At 33.4% G+C, this 21,616-nt stretch overlaps 2 protein-coding genes across 5 annotated transcripts; both read left to right on the top strand.

Annotated features, from left to right (window-relative positions):
- Window positions 1-256: 256 nt before the first annotated feature.
- On the top strand, window positions 257-4,716 carry LOC111411585 (B3 domain-containing protein At5g42700-like). 2 transcript variants are annotated; one of them, XM_023042088.1, is made up of 8 exons: window positions 257-400; window positions 506-583; window positions 2,266-2,297; window positions 2,404-2,566; window positions 2,894-3,100; window positions 3,824-3,914; window positions 4,015-4,188; window positions 4,274-4,716. In XM_023042088.1, exons 1-8 carry the CDS (start codon window positions 305-307, stop codon window positions 4,369-4,371), a joined length of 939 nt encoding a protein of 312 aa, XP_022897856.1. In that variant the 5' UTR covers window positions 257-304; the 3' UTR covers window positions 4,372-4,716. The 2 variants fall into 2 exon arrangements, with proteins under 2 accessions (XP_022897856.1, XP_022897857.1); XM_023042089.1 differs by having other exon boundaries at window positions 269-400; window positions 2,407-2,566.
- An 11,754-nt stretch (window positions 4,717-16,470) lies between these two features.
- LOC111411584 (B3 domain-containing protein At3g19184-like) lies at window positions 16,471-20,711 on the top strand. 3 transcript variants are annotated; one of them, XM_023042087.1, is made up of 7 exons: window positions 16,471-16,839; window positions 16,935-17,036; window positions 17,871-17,905; window positions 18,013-18,172; window positions 18,881-19,087; window positions 20,181-20,253; window positions 20,412-20,711. In XM_023042087.1, exons 1-6 carry the CDS (start codon window positions 16,711-16,713, stop codon window positions 20,223-20,225), a joined length of 678 nt encoding a protein of 225 aa, XP_022897855.1. In that variant the 5' UTR covers window positions 16,471-16,710; the 3' UTR covers window positions 20,226-20,253; window positions 20,412-20,711. The 3 variants fall into 3 exon arrangements, 2 of the variants coding, with proteins under 2 accessions (XP_022897855.1, XP_022897853.1); XR_002705845.1 differs by having other exon boundaries at window positions 16,472-16,839; window positions 20,181-20,282; XM_023042085.1 differs by having other exon boundaries at window positions 16,472-16,839; window positions 20,181-20,274.
- Window positions 20,712-21,616: the final 905 nt, after the last annotated feature.

The raw sequence follows: 21,616 nt of genomic DNA, 5'->3' as shown, positions 1-21,616 counted from the left end.
TATATATATATATATATATATATATATATATATATATATATATATATATATATATATATATACACACACACACACGTATATGGTTTTCCTGTCTTTATCCGGCCGTGTATATAATTAATGTATGGAAATGTATACTGTGTAAGTATAATGTATGGAAATGTATGCATATATTTTTTGAAATGAATATTATACTTGACATATAAACATAATATATATACCAAGTCCTATAGTATCTACAACTACTAGCAATTTTTCTAGAGAGAGATAAATAAAATAACCTGGAAAATAACCTGGAAACAACCTCATGGAAACCAAGAAACTTAAAGAAAAGCTATATGAAATCGAGACCCAAAACTGTAGAGAGGAAGATGAAACAGACCTTGTAGAGTCTTCACCTAAGGTACTTATCAATATATTTTGTACCTTTTTATGTATGTATATTTGCCCATATTTTGGTTTTCTTGAACTTGTAGTTGTGGGTTGTTTGCCTTTTGATTTCTTGCAGAAAAGGAAGAGAATGCAATCTGTGAACAAGAAAGAGACGGTTTCGAAAAGGCAAAGTCTCAAATCTAAGGATAAACAAGTGAGAATTCCATTTTTTCTTGCTTTTGTTTTATTTTTGTTAGTAGATCCATACCCACCTTATATTTTTAGTTATCCGAGAATGATTGAATTAATGGATGAAATTTTATGTAGATATGACGTTGTATCAATTGATTAATTGAGTTTTGTCACGAAACATCCACATTTCCGGGAGTGTTTTTCGATTTTTTTAGGATTTAAATATAATTTGATTTTTTTCTGCTATGTAATTTTAGGGCTTTGTGGAGTAGTAAAGGAAAGCAAGATTTGGAAAAAAAAAATCTTATGATGTTCGAAAATAGATTCGGCAAAAACCATTCTTCGATGTCCTAAACTTAAACTTACTTGTATGGCGGTTTTAGATTCGTGTAAATTTTACTGATTTATATATGCATTTGAGGCGAGTCACGCTGCATTGTTTCCAGATTTGCTTTATTTTGAGTTGATTGTCGTTTGGATGTGCTGGTGACTATTCGTCAGGCGATTTGTTCGAGAAAATTTTGAATGTTCAAAAATGATGCCCTCTCACTGAATTATGGAAGTATGATATCACCCAACTTACAAATATACAGCACAACTTATATCGAGACTGTTTGTTTGATAAATTGTTGAACATATGGTGTGCGATTTGTTTGAAGAAACTGTTCAGTGTCCGAGACCCAAATTTCTTCAAAAAACCTAAAAGTATGTTGTAAGTCTGGCCGAACATTTATTCTATCTATTTTAATATTGTAAATTAGAATTTTGAAATTGATTGACAAAACTTGATTTTTTATTGTTTAGTTTTGGAGGTAATCGTACATAATATTTTGGTGTCATTTCAGATCTTCTTTCTTTTAGGTATAGTTTCATGGCAATCTGCTTCTTGTAGTAATTTTGAACCAAAGGATCCAAAAACAGGTTATCTTAGTGACGTATGATGACTAAACTAGGATAAGGCCACATGAGTTTTAGTTCTAGTCCTATATTGTTTTTGCATTGTACTCCTCGTCCATGGACAGGGTAAGCTTTCTCTTTCTTCTCCTAAGTTTGTACTCTTTTATTTTATGCTATTAATAAAATTGTGGTTTTAACCAAAAAGAAAAATTGTATTTATAGTCTAAGAACTTTCAGGTATTTGGTTTCTATTGTTATTTGTACATAACCAACTTTACCATATTTTAATATATTAAAATATATGAAGCTTTGGAAAGTTGTTGTAGTAAGGTTCATGTGATCGGTCCGATGAATAATACGAATCCTAATAAGAAGGTGAAGGGAAATCAATTATAAGATACATCTTCAAATAGGCTACTTGACTCAATTGAGGTAACTGGTGATTACAAGATTCTTTTATGGACTACTCCACCTGAGAATGGGGAAAGGCAAAGGGATTGTCAAGGAGCACATGTCCTTAGGCTTCAAAAATGAACTTCTTTCATTCCATTGCACGTCCTACAGGAAGAAGGTTCTTAATAACGTTATACTTTTTGTTTATTCATGTTACACATTTCACCTGCAGATGACTATAGTTATATATATTATCTGGATTTCGTGTATTACGGCTACAACTTGTGATGTTTCATATACTATCAACATTTTGTCTATATACAGCCACTTAAATATGTATTGGATGCTTGAAAATGCCTCACGTGATTTGGAAGATATCTTCTAACAATGATTGAATTCATCTCCTTCTAACAGGTGTCTTCTAGTAATTCCAAGAAATCGGGAAGGTTGGCTATTTTTTTGAATGGCTTTCAAGCTTGAGTTCTATTCCCACTTAGAAGTATAAATTATGATAATTTTTGACGTATTTACTGAGTGTATGATCTACTACAGAAGTAAAGGAAAGAGATCCAGGTTTAGTGATATATATGAGGATGTTGAAGCTAAATTTTCTGTTATGGAGCGAGCCGAAAGGGTTTTGGCAAGATTAGAAAATGATTCCCCTAGCTTTGGGAAGTGTATGCTCCCATCAAATGTTGCTCATGGATTTTGGCTGGTAAGCGACCATGTTTTGCTAAGCTTAAAATGTTCACTTATATGTGAATGTGTAAGTTTTAACATAATAAGTTTTTCATTGATAGAAATTGAAATTATGTTGCTTATTTTGACAGTAAGTTAAGAGTACTTTCAAATTTAGAACTTTTTTTAGAAGAATAAAGTAACTTACTGAAACATGTTTGGAAAAAAAAAAATACTTATCATTTACTCATTTTAAGCCTGACTATTATCAAGCTTAGCCGAACATGTACTTTTGGCCTTCTGTAAGAATATAACATGCAATGGTGAGCTGAATTAACTTTTTGTTTGAAAACTTTCGTAACAGCATCTTCCCAAGATCTTTTGCAGCCATCATTTGCCAAATCATGATGCTACTGTTGTTTTGGTAGATGAATGGGAAAATGAATATGAAACATCATATCTTCTGTATAGACATGGTCTGAGTGCCGGCTGGAGAGGGTTTTCCGTATCTCACAGACTACTCAAAGGAGATATTTTGATTTTCCATTTGATTGAACCATGCAAGTTAAAGGTAATGTTTCATCATTTAGAGTGTTCATTAGTGACCGAGACCTGCAGCCCATAATTCTGGCATTTTGTTTCGCAATATGACCTAAACGAGAAGAAAACAGTTTGAAATTTGAGAACCTACTCAAAATTGGCGTTTGAACAAAATCTGAAAACCTCTGAGGCTGATGAAGAAGATGCGGGTTAGATAATCAGTGAGGTTGTAAGAAGTCTCGTCTGGACAATATTTACGAAATATTTAATTTCAAGTAACCTCATGATTCTTTTGCTTGGAAAAGAGAAACTTGCTAGTGTTTTCTAATCAAGCAAACTGTCAGACATTCTATATTTTCAAAAGAAAACAGGTCTTCTTGGAATTGAAAATTGAAATGGATTATCTCAAAATATTTTAGAGAATTAAAGCTCTAAACTGGCTGAAATCATACTATGTTTCCCGTGTTTATTAAGCTGTATTCTTAACTAAGATGCTCATGGAAATGGAACGTCAATATATAAGCATGACAAGTATTTCCTTTCGGTGGGACGTTTTACAAAGCTCCTTGTTTTGAGGAAATTTTGTTTCAAACACTTGTTTGAAGATCTCATGGCACACTTTACTTCCCTTATTGTTATCCTCAAGCCATATGTAGATATGTAATTTTACAAGTATGCTTATATATATGATAACGTATAAAAATTATGCTTTAATGAAGATTGTATTATTATCCTTGAGCAATAATTTTTATAGGTACAAATTGTAAGGGTTAATGATACAGACGTTGTGGAAGCTGCACTTTGCCTCTTGAACATGGATGCTTGCCGAAATGGGATGGATTGTGGTAAGTCTTTACTTACGTTGTTGCTTTTGTATGTTCTTTAAAAACGGTCCAAAAGATATTATGTTCTATTTGTAATCTTCTGGAATGTTACATTGGGAAGATATCGTGAAGAAAGACAATAAGAAGCGCAAAAAAGTAAAGTATGTGGAGCCTTTTCTGCCTGAAACTTCTACACCTGTAGATACCATTCATGGTAAAGGCAAAAATGCACCAAATTCCAGACTTGACCAATCTTTAAGTAATAGTGATGGTTTTCGCTCCAAAGTTCTTCAAGGTATCAAAGTTTCGGATTTTTGTTGAATTTACAGTTTGAGACCCCTAAGAACTTTAATTGATCCTGGTAATGGTATGATTATTAGGTTCGGAAATCACCAACCGCCTTCTGCCAAAAGAGTACTGCTACTCGGAAACACCATTTCTACCTGACCATCCTCACAAGGGTGTCACTTGTAGGTAGGCTCCTTAAGATTTTTTGGCTTTTGGCACTCCCTGTCTCGGGGCTCTGCACCTTTCACTGCTAGTTTTTTTCTTGCCCCGAAAAGACATTTGTTGGACAGACAAAGACTTGAAAGCTTTGGAGTTTGATATTACATCCTGGGGAAGGTATTGAAAATACAAATGAAAGCTTTTTAGTGTAGCACCTGACAGAAAACCTCAATCTACGGATATGTAAACCAGCATGTTTTTGTGAATTTACTGGTACCTCTGTGTATGTTACAGATTTCAAATGAGAATTTTTACAAGAATCCTATAGTCAACTGCCAATCAGAAATGTGAATTACGTGAGATCTTTCTGAGGATTTATGTTTGCATGATATGTACAAATTTGCGGTGGAAAGTATTTGAAAGATCAAATTCAGACTTTGGGATGGTCAAATTTTGGTTACTAAACTTTCAAAAATGTTTTCGATTGTTCACTAAATTTTGAAAAAAAAAAAATTTATTGTTTACTAAACTGTGAAATAGTTGAATTTTGACCACTAAATCATGAAAAATGTCTTCGATTGCTCAATAAATTTTGGAAAACGTCTTTTATTGTACACTGAATCTTGAAGTTGTTGAATTTTGGCCATTAAACTTTGAGATGGTTGAATGTTGGCCATTAAATTTTGAAAAATATCTTTTATTCCTAACAAAAATTTTGGATTTAATTAAAATTCATTATTAAAATTTTGAATTTAATTTAATTTTATTTATTGTATGTTTCTTTGTAAAATTCAAATATTAAAGTTTAGCTTTAATTTAATTTTAATAAGAAATTTCTTGTGTATTTCGTTTCAATTAGTAGTCACTTCCTTTGCACAGTTTTACAAGTGTTGTCTATCGTAATATGTGAGTTTTGCAACGAAATATACAATAATTTTGTTATTAAAATTAAATTGAATTTAAAATACTAATATTTGAAGTTTACAGTGAAACACACGATAAGTTCTTGTTTGGTGGGATTAAAATAAGATTTTTAACCAAGGTTTGATAAAAATTGATAAAATATGTGATTAAAAAGTTTTGAATTCCATGAAATATGTGATTAAAATTAATTGTTGACTTTGAATTTGATAAAAATTTAAATTTATTTTCTACAAAACATGGGTTAATTTTGTTGTTATAATTAAATTAAATTCAAAATTTAATCCAAAATTTAGCAACAAATGTTAATCAAATCTAAATTTATTGTGAGCAATAGAAAACATTTTTCAAAATGTAGTGGTCAAAATTCGATCACCTAAAAGTTCTGTGAGTAATAGAATATGTTTTTTAAAAATTAGTGAGCAACAAAAAACATTTTTTAAAGTTTATTGGTCAAAATTCGATCATCTCAAAGTTTAGTGGTCAAAATTTAACTACCTTAAAGTTTAGTGAGCAATAAAAGACGTTTTTCAAAATTTAGTGACCAAAATTTGACTATCTTAAAGTTTAATGGTTTCACGAGGCACCACATGTGCATTTCGTTAGCCACGTCACCAATTCCGTTAAGGGTCTTAAACGGATGTTATATCAGTGAGTAACGTCCGACATTTTAAACTTTAGTAAACAATTGAAAGTATAGACATAAGTTTAGTAATCATTTGAACAATTCACTCGGGTAGGGCTGTCATATTTTCTTGAGAACACATTAGCCCAAATTTTCCTCGTTCAATGGGTCAAAACTTAGGCTGATGCAGAGCTTAAGTGCAATGGAATTCGACTACTTGGGTCATGGGGGCGTTCTTGGTCAGCTGTACCGGTAAGTATTGAAACCAGCCTAAGTTAAGACAACCACAGCCTCATCATATTTTAGCTTTGACGGTTATCAAAACAAATAACTTAATTAATTTATTAATTAATTTATTTTTTTAATGTGACTACTCTGAATGATGATGTATGTTAAAAAAACTAGTGAATCTGCCTTTTTTAGTAATTTGGAGGGTTAATTATGGAAATGATACATGAGCTTTACATCCATTTTTCAATATCATATATGAACTTAACTTTTTTTTCAAGTCATAAATAAAATCACGAATTAATTCTGTCCATCCATAATTTAACTTTCGGCAGTCAAAATTAACGTAAACAATTCACATGGCACACGTGGAGGTCTGTTTGCGGGTTGATTATGTAAATAGTACATGAACTTTACCTATCATTTTAAATTGTATAAACATTATAGAAAAATGTAAATCTACCTCCAAGAATTTTGCTAAAAGCCATGCAACTTGATTTACATATAGCAGCATCATAATCAGTAGAATGCAAGAGTTTCACCAAAGAATACTGGATGCAGTTAGTATTTCATGCTTTAGACTTCATAATTTGGCTACTAAGTGTTGCCTAGTGTGATATAATTTTAACAAATAAGAAGTTGAAATTGTGAGAATTTCTTTTCGTCGAAAGCACAACTAGATCCTTTGGCTTTGATATTTTGAGACATGGGATAAAGTTCATACACCATTCTTGTAATTAATCGACTGCTTATTTGTCAAGTCACAGTCATGTTGGCAAGTAATTTATAAAATGGATTATTCTGTCAATATTGCCCCCGTTTGGCCCCATTCCCATTTTCATTCTTCTTCTCTCTTATTTTCAACCACGCAATTTTTCATAAAATAATATTACACGTAAATAAAAAAAATTCTTTCTTTTTCAATCACATATTATTAAAAAAAAACAATATTCTAACCATTAAAATTTGACAAGAATGAGGGCCAAACGGGGGCATTGACTAACCAAGTTAATTTATGTATGTACAATGATAATTGTATTTTATACACTTATTCGGTTCCTTAAATAACGATATTTGATGGTTCTTTCGACAAATTATATCCTAAATGTTTGTATTTTATGTTTAATAGGTAAAATTTTATGAAGGAAAATGATTTGAAGGAAAGAAGCAAAAGTAAGCAAAATTGGAGAAAAGAGCTAAATTTTATGAAATCGAAAGTTTGGGGATTAAAGTGAAAATATTTAAAAGTTGTGTGGAACCTCAAGATGAAGATTCAAGAGCTTTGGGAGTCAATTGGATGAAGAAAGATGTCAAAGGGATCAAATTTAGGCAAAATATGATCACAAATCAATTTCCAACCGAAAAGCTATGCTCTAAAATTTCAGACTCACATTAAGACCCTTTTTTGACATAGAAAACGATCGAATCGGAAAATTATGTCTGAAGAAAAGTTGTAGCCCTTTGAGAGAGCTTTCTAATGCATCTTGAATCACCGCAATTGGATATTAGGAGAGAAAGTTATGCTAAAAATACTAAAAGAGGTGCATGCTGTTTGTTTGAAAAGTGGCGCCGCGGCGCCAAGAGATTTAGAGAGCCACCCTATGGCGCTGCAGTGCCACCACCTATTTTTTGATGTGGCGCTGTGATGCCGCATTCCAGGCGCCGCATCCGAGATGCATTATGGATCAATTTCGGCCCCTTTTTTGAGTCCATATGAAAACCTATTCTTCTAACACGGCAAGGGACCTATACATACACGATTTCTCACACTTTAAAGGGGTTCTACACATATTCTAGAGACAATAACACATATTGAAATAAAGGGGGAGAGATTTAAAGGAAAAAGAGAACGCCAAATTCATCGTGTGAAGCGTAAATTGTAAGAAGGAGAAAGATCCACCTCTTCTTCTACATTCTCTTATTAAAAATCCGGCGATTTATTTTAAGACAATTTGTTTGTGCTCTTCTTTTATCATGTATAGCTAAATCCATTATTAGGGTGAATAATGTAACCTTTTTGAGATCCTTCATATTTTCTTATTAAGATTCTTGATTTTTAATTCTTTCATGTGTTGATTTTTGCTATGGATTGATTGCATTAAATTATCTTATCAATAATTTGATGAATTTTGTGAATCCTTTACAAATAGAGATATGAGTTTAGGATTTAGACCATGTAGTAAAATTCATTATATTAGTATAATGAGTAGAGATACCTATGTCATTTATTGCTGTCATAATTGAATTCTTAGGACAAAGAAATCTTTTAACTAAGTTAAATTTGTATAGAGATATGAAATTTAATTAGTTGAATATGCTCAATGAGAACTCGAGAGGTGTAAATTAAATGCAATAGGAGAATTCGACCGAACACTACATTAGAATTGAGTCTTAATTTGAGATGTAAAGGTGATCAATGAGTGAAATTATTTTGCCATAACGTCCTTTAATTATTTGATTTTACAAAAAAAAATTGTGTGAGCATTCATTTATTTTCTAGAATTTAGATTAAAATCTAAATCATACAACTTTTAATCTGTTTCTATCAAATAGTAGTTAAAGAAAAAATTGAATTATGTGCTAGAAAATAGTCATTGTGGGAACGATAATTCGGACTCAAAAGGTTCACTTTACTACTTGTTACGATCCGTCCACTTGCGGGATAAAATCGACAACATACAATGAACAAATTTGTGAGTTCATGTATGAGTTTGAAATGGGGATGAACTTTATGTACCATTCACATAATTTATCTTAATTTGGATATATTTAGGGCTTGTTTGATAATGATTATGAAAATCAATTTTTTTTTATCTTTAAAAAGAAAAAATTGACCCACCTGTAAATGAAGATGTCAAAAATGACGGTTGACTATATCAACTAATAATAAAAAAATTTACTTTTTTGGCTTGAAAAATTAGAATCAAACGGGGGCTCAATAAAACTAGTTGTTATATTTAACAATTTGAGTCAATATGTTAGTAAGTAATTAATTTAAGGTAATGCTGATTTGTACACCTTAAGGTGTACACATGAGATTACACCACTGTCACATAGAGGGTGCATCGGCATAATTTATTGTATGTGCCCCCTTCATGTAAAGGGGTCTAAACCTGTTTGTACACTATTATGAACGTGTAACATCACCATATAATTTATGTGCATTTCTAGTATCTAAAGATTTCATAATGATTAGGTTTATCCGATTAAAATCTTAATTACATGCCTTATTTAATTCATAAATGATGCACTTCGTTAATTCCTCTTTCTTGAGCATTTGGTTAAGAATTTGTTTGATAAAGATTTTTTTTTTATTTGTAGTAAGTAGGTTGGAGAAGACGACTATTTTATTATTTTTTTCTAATTCAACTTCTTTCTTTATTTCTTTTCTTTTTAATTTTTCACTGAACTTAATTCTTAATTATGGTTGTGATAAAAAATTATTAATTATGACATGAATATATGTGTTGACCATTGATGTATTAAAGGGAAAAGTATCTTTGATGAGAGGGAAAAGCCACTTGAGCAATCCCCTGAACGTCCAAGAGGTAGTATGGCGCCCCCCTACACAACCCCCTAGACGTCGAGGGGGTTATTCAACAAGCAGCATTCTTGATGGGATGTCGCAGCACTTTTTCATCGTATACATAGAACACTTAGAATTTTGGTCGAAAATCAGCTTTTGGGACTAATAGAATCCATAGCCATAAGGGACTAATGATGTCCATTTAAAAATTTGAGGATGTATTTTTGGTGGTCCTGTTAAATTTTTTTCATATTTTATGACATTTGATAAAAGTTTTTGATTTATAATTTAATTGATCAAGTCATGGTCACAATTTATGATTACGATTACAATCACACAAATAAAATTGGTGGATCACAATTACAAATTTAGTCATAAATTATACATTGTTAATATCACATATTACTTATTGGTCACAGATGACCTATTTTATTGATTAAAATTATCCAAATAATTGATCACAAACGTCCTTCGTCCCACTCCACTACACTATCATTAGCACTCAAATGCCTATGCCATCTCACCACTATTGCTACTATCGCCACCGTACTACTAGCACCACTTGCTCCTCCTCAAAATTACAATCACCTCAACGTCCATCGTGACTCAAACCCCATCCTTGCTCCCACATAAAAGGGATGGGATGGGTAGCATGATGGGGACGAGATACGGGGTTCCTCCAATTCTACTTGGCGTATAGAACAGCTGTTCATAAAGGTCTTACATAATGACGTGCAAGATGATTTTTAAAAAAAAAGAAAGAAAAAAAAATGGAAGGTCAGATAACGAGGGCAGCCCCTGATTATTCTCTTCTAATTTCAGACTAACTGAAACAAAACCCTTCCCAACCTCTTCATTCCCATCTCCACCTTCCCTCACTAACGACGGTGGGACAATGCATTCGAAATCAGCTCCATCTTCGATTAGCGACGAAGTCAACGAAGAAGAAAAAGTGTGACCCGTGAAGATGAAGATATTTTGACATCGGAGAAGTTCGAACCTTGCTCCAATCTTTGAGCGCCGCGAAGCGACCACCACGCCCAACTGAAGAAGACACCCATTTCCGTTCATACATCTGAGGTAAGTACTTCATGTGTAATCTCTGATCATAGTTGGGAATTTATACCCTAAAAGCCATGACTTTACTGAACTAAATTGTAGATGATTAGAGAAATCAATTTTTCAATTTTTCTGTGGTCTGTCGAATTATTTTGCATACTCTGTTTAGTTTTTAATTTTTCAATTTCTCTTGTTATTTCTTTAGCTTGGTAATTTTTTGTTGTAGATATGCCTCTTTATTTTCTTTGATTTCATTCTTTATCCGAATTTGTTATTCTTATCTTCTATTAATTCTATAGAACTTTGTTCATATTTACTGGTCTATGATTAACGATTGGATGAAAAGAAGAAAACATAGAGAAATTGCTTGAACAAACGCATGCTTCTGTCTAAACTCGAACAAAGAGCAGAGTTATGTTATGAGGTGGCTGTAACTCGTAATCATGGACCTGGCAATTTAATTACAGTGCTAATGTTTATGTTACAGATTATAGTTTATTACATGAGTTGATAATTTCGTTTGCGTGGTTGTTGACCATCTTAGCATGAGGGGAATGAATGTTGGAATATGTCACAGTTGTCGAAGCAAGTGGCACTCACTCAGGGAATGCACGAGAAAACGTCGTTACCCATGGTGGCCACATGGATTTTAAAAATGCTTCGAGGTTGAAAAAAGACACGTAACAAAGAGCGATTATTCAACACTTGCAGTAACAATTGTGAATTTTTTGATTGGGTGGATAAAGGAGAATCAAGTGAAAAATGTAGTGATGGCAACGAAGTGATAACTGTTGCAGGGAATGAGGAAGTTCAATACTTGTCAAGCATACTCGAAACTCTAGCCCGAATAACTGAGAAATGAGACGTCGAGGTGTCACTGCAAGTGACATTCCACAAAGGAAAATGGTGCTTGGAATTGGACGGTAAACAAAAAGGATCGGCTTGATTATTAGTATTTTTGTCAACGGATTGTTCAGGTTGTATATGTAATTTAAAGACTTGTGTAGCGTTACTATATATTTTGTATGCCATTAGAATTTATATTAAATATATCTTATATTTCTTCATTACATTTCGTGAATTCTATGTGTTTGTTCGTAAACGATGAATGGTAGACATAAGTTGCTTATTTTAGCAGGAATGAAATTAGTGGAACGGTCGACGTAATTTGAATTGGAAATAAACTTCATTGAGCACTTGACGGAAAGTACATATACAGTTACAAGCAATTACTAAGTTATAGCTGCATAAACTATACAGGAATAAAGTAGAAGTTGTCAGTGGATTAACACTATTACGAAAAGAATTACTATATAACTTCATCCGCACAAACTATACATGACTGCAAGTAAAAGATAGGAAGTGCTCAAAAGTTATTGAAAGCTACAAATTCGTCTCAATCACGTAGCCACCCAATTCAGCAGTTGCAATCTTCAAAAGTTGTATCTCCATTGTTAATGCTTCATTTAATGTTCGAATGAAAACAAAAAATGGATTAAATTCTGCCACAATGCAACGAATTCTACCTAGAGGCATGATGAAACGAATTCCACCAAAATGGATTAAATTTTGCCACAAAACTAGATGCATAAATATCTCAATACAACATTGTAATGACAGTATATGAAGGCGAAATTATAAAAATTGTTGTGTTAGTAATCTAAACTAATTAAATCTGAGCATAGTGAACATAGTGAAAAGCATTCCTTGCATAGTTACTACATAAATAGGGCATACAGAAGCATCCAAGTGGCTCTAATTCTACCTATAATCTTGCTTACTAGTGAATACTCCCTTTCAACACACACTGATGAAATATGTCTGTAAATTAAAGATAAACTAAATGCAGCAACGAAATTAATATCATAATTGCATTGTATTTCTCTCTATAAATTACGGGAAAAAATGAATATTATTTCTGGGGTTACGAGCACTATGAATGCAAACATTTATACAAATCACCAATACTAATGATATACTTACTAGTGCAACAAAATAGCGGACTGCTACTTTAGAAGACCTGATAGATGATGATTGCATCCATATCTTTCTTATCATCACGCGTTCTACAAAATGATTGGTGGCAGTGACGTAGCATATGCTCAAAATTTTTTACTGCAAAATATTATTCACCTTCATAAGGTTGGACCACCTTGTGATGGCATAGGTATATAATAGTAAGGAAACAAATGAACTGTCAAATAGTACAAAAATTAGTACACGTATTTGAAGGTATCATATAGAAATGTAATGAATTAACCTCGTCATCACCTTGTGGACTGAATATAACACTCGTTGGCAATGGAGGGAGTGCATCCGATGTTGGCAAGGGTCATGTATAGGCAAAACTTTAGGCATCGCCTTACATAAACAAAGAACATAAATAACACTTAAAACAATTAGTTAAATTATATGATGGTACTCACCAATAATAGTTGTGAATAAGAGAACGGTGTTTGCGTTGAAGATTGTTGTTGCAACGCTACAAAATCAGGTGTAGCCTCTTCATTATTACTGTGCCTTTGTCTCGGCCTCTTCCCTTTACTCACAGTCGAACTTGCTTGCATGTATAATGAAATGAACAAACCCCTGATTTCTTTAACTCCAACAGACTTTTTCTTCGCAGTCTCCAAGGTGCCCCCTTTTTCTTTGCAACATTGGGATCCCATATGTTGTCGGTTGTAGTAGTTTGCGAAGGAGTACACTAAGATGATAAATATATAATATGCTACGAAAACGATGTTACTTGTACTACATGACTTTGTAGACATAAGCTCATTCGCTTGTACTTTTATCCAGTTCAATATCACTCGTGTCCGGCACTCGTCATCTGCAGTAAGGTTAGCCACCTCCGCAAAAGCTTTACACTTACTGTCATACCTCAGCTGTCCGGGAATACTGACCAGACTGTCGTAATTCACTGCAACTCTTGTGTATGCTCTGCTAACATCTCTCCTCCATCTTCATAGTGTATAATGCTCAGGCAACTGTGTGACGTCATTATGAATCAATACCGCAATCGCATGTCTACAAACAATGCCTCAAAATTCGAATAAGTGGCAGCTGCATATAAACTCAGATGTCTCTCTTTCAAATGAAACAAAAGAAGTTTTCTTCTTTCGATCCTCATAATAGAGGACATCTTCACATACCTCATACGTGGTCCCTGAAAATCCCTCTGAAACAGATATTAGATCACAATATACCTTACCTTTGAATTCATCTTAGACTTCTTTGAATTTCGAAATACTATATATTGATTGAAAGTGTTTTTCGATTTCATAATTCGAAGCGCTCGGTACATTTGTGAATATGACTTGAAAATCAGCTTGGAACTCCTTTTTGACCTTACTTCTGAGTGCTCGTTCGTATTGTTCCACAAAATGCTTCAGATAGGTCTTCGAATGGACATAAACATCGAAGAACACATTCACGCTCTCACTTTGTTGAGTTGTGGACATCCCCGCCTAAAAAGCCATTTTCAAAAAGCAAGGCACCCAATGACCTCTATTAGCATACAACCCTGATAACCATTCATTATCCATCAACTCATACGTCTCAATCATCTCTTTCTAACATGCTTCCAATTCTTCAATATTCTGTGAATCATACGCCAACTGATATATAGCCGAAAATATGGAAGCCTTATCAACATGGTATCCAAACTTCTCCGACAACTTCTTCAAAATGTGCCACAAACACTACATATGCTTTGTATCTAGGAAAACGATCTCAATAGCATTTTGCATGGCCCTACCTTGATTAATAATTATTCCACGAGGAGCTCTACCGTGCATGCACTCAAGCCATGTCCTTAACAGCTGGAGAAAGGTATTTGTATCCTCATTCGATAACAATCCACAACCAAATAAAGTTGATTGACCGTGATGATTTACACCAACAAAAGGTGCGAATAACATGTCATACTTATTAGTGAGATGAATTGTATCAAATGTGAGAACATCGCCAAACTTCATATATGCTTGCCTATACCTATTATCAGACCAAAACACGTTCTTTAGGCGAGACTAGTTGTCTACATCCATACTAAAGAAAAAACCTGAGCATCATGCTTGCATTTTTGAAAAGTAACTTTGTATTGCGGCTGCATCTCCTTTTCCAAGTTGCAATCACCTCACTTGTTCAATATAATTGTGACAGTCCTTTTCCACAAATGTCATATTCTCATATCCCCTCGCTTAAACAACTGCGGAGTTGAAACTTTCGTGTAACAAAAATTCCTGCCAAATCATTCACTTCAAGTTTCCGTTTCACGGTTGCACTCAACTCTCTGTTGCATCGATACAACCTAGACTTGAAAAGGCTAGTTCTGTGGTTATGGTCAAGGTGGACATTATTAATTCTCCATATTCCATGACTATCCGAAGAAGTAGAGATCCTTGCTTTACAATCTGTTTGATTGATTGGTTGTGGATTTAAAGAGCCGCTTGCATTACTCGGTCTTCGACCTTCACGACTACATGTGAAGGTCACATTTTTCAATAATCCATCGTCCCCTCTTTTTAGTTTCTTTTTCGAACTGAAAAACCAATATCATAAGCTTACTTCTTATAGAAGTCATACAATTCTTTATTGTCATTGAACATTATACCCACCTCAGATACAATCAATCCATTTTGTCCTGGTGTTTCGTCTTCCACCCCAATAACATTCTCCACAGCATTATCATTATTGAATTCTGAAACAAGTTCCTCATTTTCGAATTCTGAAACAAAGTTCGTCATTTCTAGTTTCCATAATTTCCTATGTTGCAAGAAGAGAAGCTGTAATGTTATGACAAGTTCAATCTACATTAATGTAATATTTAAAAGGTAAGAAAAATCGCTGAAAATAATGACAGGAAACTAATTCATTAATTCCAGGCAAGATGTTATGTTATACTCAGAAATCATTTTGTAATTATGTTCATTTTTTGGGCAAGAGATAAGGTTGAATGTTGGGAAACTAAGTAAATAATAGATCAAAAAAACTTCTTGTAACACTTTTAGACAACAGTAAGAACAAATCCCAGATCAAGAAATTGAAATTAATGACCGACCAAAAAAAATAAAATCCGAATGTTTCAAACATAGAAAAAGGCAAAACCTACAGAATAAAAAAATGAAGAAGGAAATTTTAGAAAACCAAGGAGATAGAAACAACAAATGTTATTCGGCCTACAAAGATACCTTCAACATCCCCCAAATTTTAGCAGATGTAAGCGCTTCCTCGTTTTAATTTTGATGCTTGGCAACAGAGTCCGAACTCGACACGGGTACTCGCAAACCCTAGAAAACCTGACTCCAGTAGTTTATTATCATCTTATAGTGCGGCTGACGGTTGAACAAAAGGATGGGCTGAGAAAATAGATGTAATTCCTTTTTTGGCCAAAGATTGGAATGTAATGGGAAAATTGGGGAAATGAGGAGGGTTTTCCCCAAGAAGTGTAGCACCAGTTGCCTTGCCATCGACGGAGAGGACTTTTAACCACACAAATATGCAACTCTTGATTAGACAAAAGAAAGGAATGGACTGTGAAAATGGTGGAAATGAGGCAAGTTTTCCCGCTGTTGTTTTAGTCCATCCCTTTGTTTTTTCAGTGGCAAAAAATATCAAATCTTGCCACCTCAGCATTTTTCAAAATTTCTATAAAGTACTTGCAAGCCTCTTTCGGTACAGCCAGCATTATGTGGGGTTCCTCACCCATTGTCATTCCCATATTTGTGATGTAGTATTATTTTCTCAATAATTTGAAATTCTTTGCTCCAACAAAAATCTCTGTCTGTCTCCGCACACACAGCGCCCAATGTACAAAGATTTCGAATTTGAAATATGAAAATAGGTCCCACAGTAGGGTTTTGGGAGGGAAGGAGAAAGAATTTCAACGGTCCTCTACTCCTCTTTTCCTTTTCCTTTCCCTTGCATTAGCCCAACCAAAAACAATCATCCATCTCTAACAAGATCAATAATCAAAACCAGAACACACATACATACACGCAAAGAACAAAAAAATGGTGGTGGCAAAGAAGGCGGGGTACGAGGAAAGCCGGCAAAAGAGGCTGGAAGAGAACAAGAAGAGAATGGAACAGCTCAATCTCAACAAGCTCGCTCAAGCTCTCCATACCCCTAAATCCTCCCCTGTATCGACATTAAATAACAAAATTTAGCTTCTTTTATACTTTCCAATCCATCTTAACAAACACGTGATATTGGATTGTTTTGTTATATGTGATAGATGAAGAAGGTGAAGCCAAAGGTACCCAAACAGCCATTGGATCTCTCTGCTGTGAGAAGATCAAGTCGAGTCGCAGACAAGCCTCTCCCTAATTACAAAGAAGTCCGTAAACCATCTGATTTTCTCACGAATGGCATCCCTTTTTTGTGTCTGATTCTTGCAATAGTTTTTTGGTGATCAAACCCCTTTGCTTTTAGACTTAACTAGTCCTAAAGACTGGGACCAACGACAGACAGATGAACTGGTTAAATGATCGTATTCCTTTTTAATACGCTTTTACATGTATCTATAAACTAGCTTGTGAAAATTCTTCGTCAGTAGGGACTGATAACTTGACTCAGGGTTGATTTAACCCGGATTCTGTTGATTTTAAATCAATTGTTGAAAAGAGGAAAAACCAGATTATTTGAGTAAAGACTTTTAAACTAACAATTTAAGTGTATTGTTAGGTTTCAAAATGTCCATGATGAGAGGGTCTTAAAAATTCGTGAGTGTATAAATTGAAACAAAACTATTAAGTGATTATTTTTGGAAATATCCAAGTTTGCATTTCTACTTTTTCGCAAGTTCTCTTCACTGATTTATTTAGATATTTCAGAAATCAGAATATTAATGTTTTTACTTCACAAAGAGGATTATTATAGGATATCCAATCCATTTTTTCTTTATTGGTGAAGGAAGTGCCTCAATGATTTTGCTGAACTCCTTTTTGAAGCTAGCTTATGCATTTATGTTAGGTAGCATAAAAGTAGGCTCTTTAGAGCACATTTAGTACCTAGACTTAACAAAATGAACGAGATTAAAGAAGCAAAATGTGTAAAACTTTCCATTATTCTGTCTAGTTTTGTGGAGTCCACCGGTTCAAATATGCTATTTCTAGTATAATCCTTTTATTCGTATGACGTCACGAGGTTCAAATAAATGCTCTTGTTTTAGGTTGGAGTTGAACCATTGGGGTTGCCAAGGAGGAGGTTTGTACATAGTTCCTTCACTTGTTTGATTTTCCACATGAAACAAATCAATGCTATATATTATACTGATTCCTCGTTTTTTGTGGGTTTCTGATGTTCATTTATAGCTATCAAAGAAGGGATTTGCTAAATCGAGTCTATGCCTCAGATGAACATCGACAATATGCTATTGAAAGAGCAGAGCAACTACAATCAAGTTTAGATCAAGATATTCCTAATTTTATTAAGCCTATGCTTCAATCACACGTCACAGGTGGATTTTGGCTGGTAAGTTTAGTAAAATATTATGTTCGACTCTTAAAGAAGTCAACAATAAAGAAGTTAGCGTAATGAAGAACGCTAAGGATATATTAGCAACAAAATATATCTGGTATAATGGACCAGATTTTAGCCTTTTCGTTTCTAATACCGTCTAGCATTCTAGAGTCCACCCTATAAAAAGTTGGGGACTGTTTTTGGCAACTGATATCCTACAATTTCAAATCTTTTCATGATCGAGAGAAGTTTGTCATCCTTCGGTTGTCGATTAATTCATCATAATCCATGTTACCCACGAAGTTTAAATTTTGGAAAGTTTTTTGTCCCTATGAGACATGTTTGGTAAGTATGAGTTTACTAGAACATAAAGAAGTAAAAGTCTTGGTCATTCTTTTATGTACTAAACATGCTTTTAACATTCTAAGACATCTGTTTAATAAATTTAATAACTTAACTAAATGGACTAGACTTTTCAAAAACTATATAGACTTAAACCATGATAGTAATGGACATGAGTTTTAGAATCATCAATATGAGGTTGTTTATAGCGTATTTGGGAAATATATCGGCTTGGAACATGTTTTTAGAATCATCAACAATAAGTTAATATTTTGTGGTCAATAAAATTGGGTAGCTACTCGAATCCTTTTTCGCTACTTTGTTCAGTTTGCTGTTTTCAGAACATGCAATATTGTTAATACTACATTTTTGCAATAGGGTCTTCCACATATCTTTTGTAAAAATCACCTTCCAACTCGTGATGAAACTATCATTCTAGTGGATGAAGCGGGCGACGAACATCCAACAAAGTACCTTGCTCAGAAAGCAGGACTTAGTGGTGGATGGAGAGGTTTTGCAATTGACCATGAGTTAGTGGATGGGGATGCACTGGTTTTCCAGTTAGTTTCTCCTACGACATTTAAGGTAATCTTGCAGAGTTCAATTCTGCTCTTGCTGGTTACATTTGATTTACTTATTTGAATTGTTAGTGTCTCGCTTATTAAAACATGGAGGTAGTAAAATGCAAAAATTGCTTGCAACCAACTTTGAAAACACAAGGCTTACAAGGTTGCGGCCGTCGGATAGCATATGATGATGTTTCTATCTATGCAGATGGCATAGATTAAACCTAGAGTGTGTTTGGTTTGCAATATTAAATTGGATTAGACCATGCAGATAGCATGATTTTAGTTTCATTTTCTTTCTTAGTAGTGCCCGGTGTTGTTGAATGTAACCTGCCAAGCATGCCGTTAAAGTCAAATGGCACAAGGACAAAAGTTTATCCTTTAAAGAACATGAATTCTTGCAATCGATTATTTCTTCTGATAATGAACTGAACACCATAGAAGTTTCCTGCATTGGGCACTAGGATCATTCATTGCAACTAAACTATTAGAGTGGAACCAAAATATAATTATCAACTAGGCAGCCAAATGATTTTCCCCTATGTAGTACGGACACTCTAACTGGGATAGCATGTCCATGTTCGACATATGTCGAAATCGACACTTTTCGGGCACTATACAATAATCATTTTTCTTTCTTACTATAATTATTATATATTTTTAACTCAAAGTTATTAGTAAATAACAAATAAGTACTCAAGTTTAAAAGATTTCAACAAAAGAAAAAAATAAATAATAAGTATAAAACTAAATTTAAATTATATAAATGAAGAATTTTAAAGAATTTAATGAACGTGTGGACGACGTGTCGTGTCAGTACTTTTTGAAAAATCACTAGTCGACGTATCAACACACGTGTCCGTGTTGGTGGATCATAGATTCCCCCCTTGGTTTACTAGTTTATATTAAATTGTCATATGGATTAAATTATGTGTTTCTTTGTTTGAGTTTTCTCTGTTTTGGTGGAAATGTGATCTGAAATTCATTCTATACTTCTAAAGTAAAATCATATTGATGTTGGTATTGTTAATAATTCATTTTACTTCTCATTAATATATTTTAAATCTGAATATTTTGTCGTTCTTGTTATTGCTGTTACCTCTAAATTTCAGGTTTACATTATAAGGGTCAATGAAACTGGAGATGGCGATAGCTGATTATTCTTCTATGTTACTTTGTACTGCAGTAAGTAAGACGAATATGAAGGTACCATGGTAATTATACGTTACATCTTTTGTAGACAGTGTAGAAAATACTAGAAAATCAATTCTTAGGGTACATCTGGACTAAATAGAATTGAAGAAAAAAACATATTGTTAAAATTTGGCATGTTTTTGATGCAGTTTCTACATGACAGACTACAAAGGGACGAAGCTTACTTGTGAAGAATGTAGGCCAGCATTACTATTAGAATTTGTGCATTAGCAAGTGTTTACAGCCCATAAAATTTTTGTGGCCTGCCTGTGTGAGGGCTAAAATAGAATTGATAAAAAGATCTTCCGTGTATAATTTTAGAGACTTCTTCTCGTAGTTTATGTAGAATTAGTTTCTTTTAGATGTACTAACATCTGGGCTGAATGGTTTTTCTTGGTTTAGATTACTAAAGTTATGAATGTTTTCATTATCTGTTGCACTTAAGAAAATATTCAGCTAATATTGCAAGTTTTTATTTTAACTCAAGCATACGTTTGTTTTCCATCAAAAAGAATTTTGGGGAAAATGAGTTTTAGAATAATGATTTTTGGAGAATGTGAGGTTAAAAGTGGAAAAAGTTCTGAATTTATATGAAAAATATTTTTTTGTGTGAATGTGTGGTTAAAATGAGCTTTTAAAAAAATTAATTTAATGGAAGACAAATAGTGGCTAAGTGTCCATAATGATTTCGTCTCTTGTATTGTTTGCAGAAAATTTACCTCGTGGGTGTATAAAACTCTACAGAAGCCCAGTTTTATAGTGAATTTTACCAAAAGTGAGTATTACAAGGATAAAATATTTGTATAAAATCTTGTTGTACTCACTCTTATAAAATTAGCTGATTTCACGTGAATTTAAAAAATGTCGATTTCTGATTCCACCCCAATTGTGAGTAGTAAGGAAATTTGTTAAAAAAAAAAAAAAAAAAAAAAAAAATTTTAAATTGTGTTTTTATTAGGAAATTTTTTAAAAAAAAAAAAAAAAAAAAAAAAAAAATTGTACATGTAGTATGATCTTTATTATAATTGGTATAAAAATAAGCAAAAACCCATCTTGTGAATGGTAATTTGGGAGGGTAATTCTAGTAGAATACTGATTTCTTGAAAAACGAACTGCCACGAACGATGATCTTGAAGAGGGGGATTGGAATTCAAGTATCCAATTATATCCCAAATCACTCGTGGAAGGCTTTTCTTATGGGTTCACTTCGAAAATTTTTCCATTACAATCCAGTTTTAAGGGTGAAATATGTTAAAAGTTGTTATCATATTATTGGCATAATTGAAAATTAATTTTTAAATTGGTCATTTTTTGTGAAATATAGTCCTGTCATCCACATGGGGCCCACCATGTG

The sequence above is a fragment of the Olea europaea genome, chromosome 16, assembly GCF_002742605.1.
Source record: "Olea europaea var. sylvestris chromosome 16, O_europaea_v1, whole genome shotgun sequence".
In the NCBI taxonomy this organism is placed as follows: domain Eukaryota; kingdom Viridiplantae; phylum Streptophyta; class Magnoliopsida; order Lamiales; family Oleaceae; genus Olea; species Olea europaea.
The sequence above is the reverse complement of the archived record's forward strand: the minus strand, read 5'-3'. Positions and strand labels throughout refer to the sequence as shown.

Excerpts from the sequence above, each read along its gene's own strand:
- LOC111411585 (XM_023042088.1), top strand. The coding sequence starts at position 305 with ATGGAAACCAAGAAACTTAAAGAAAAGCTATATGAAATCGAGACCCAA. Across the intron at positions 401-505 it reads TTGTAGAGTCTTCACCTAAG|AAAAGGAAGAGAATGCAATC; the intron begins GTACTTATCAAT and ends GATTTCTTGCAG. Across the intron at positions 4,189-4,273 it reads TCGCTCCAAAGTTCTTCAAG|GTTCGGAAATCACCAACCGC; the intron begins GTATCAAAGTTT and ends TATGATTATTAG.
- LOC111411584 (XM_023042087.1), top strand. The coding sequence starts at position 16,711 with ATGGTGGTGGCAAAGAAGGCGGGGTACGAGGAAAGCCGGCAAAAGAGG. Across the intron at positions 16,840-16,934 it reads ATACCCCTAAATCCTCCCCT|ATGAAGAAGGTGAAGCCAAA; the intron begins GTATCGACATTA and ends TATATGTGATAG. Across the intron at positions 17,906-18,012 it reads TTGGGGTTGCCAAGGAGGAG|CTATCAAAGAAGGGATTTGC; the intron begins GTTTGTACATAG and ends GTTCATTTATAG.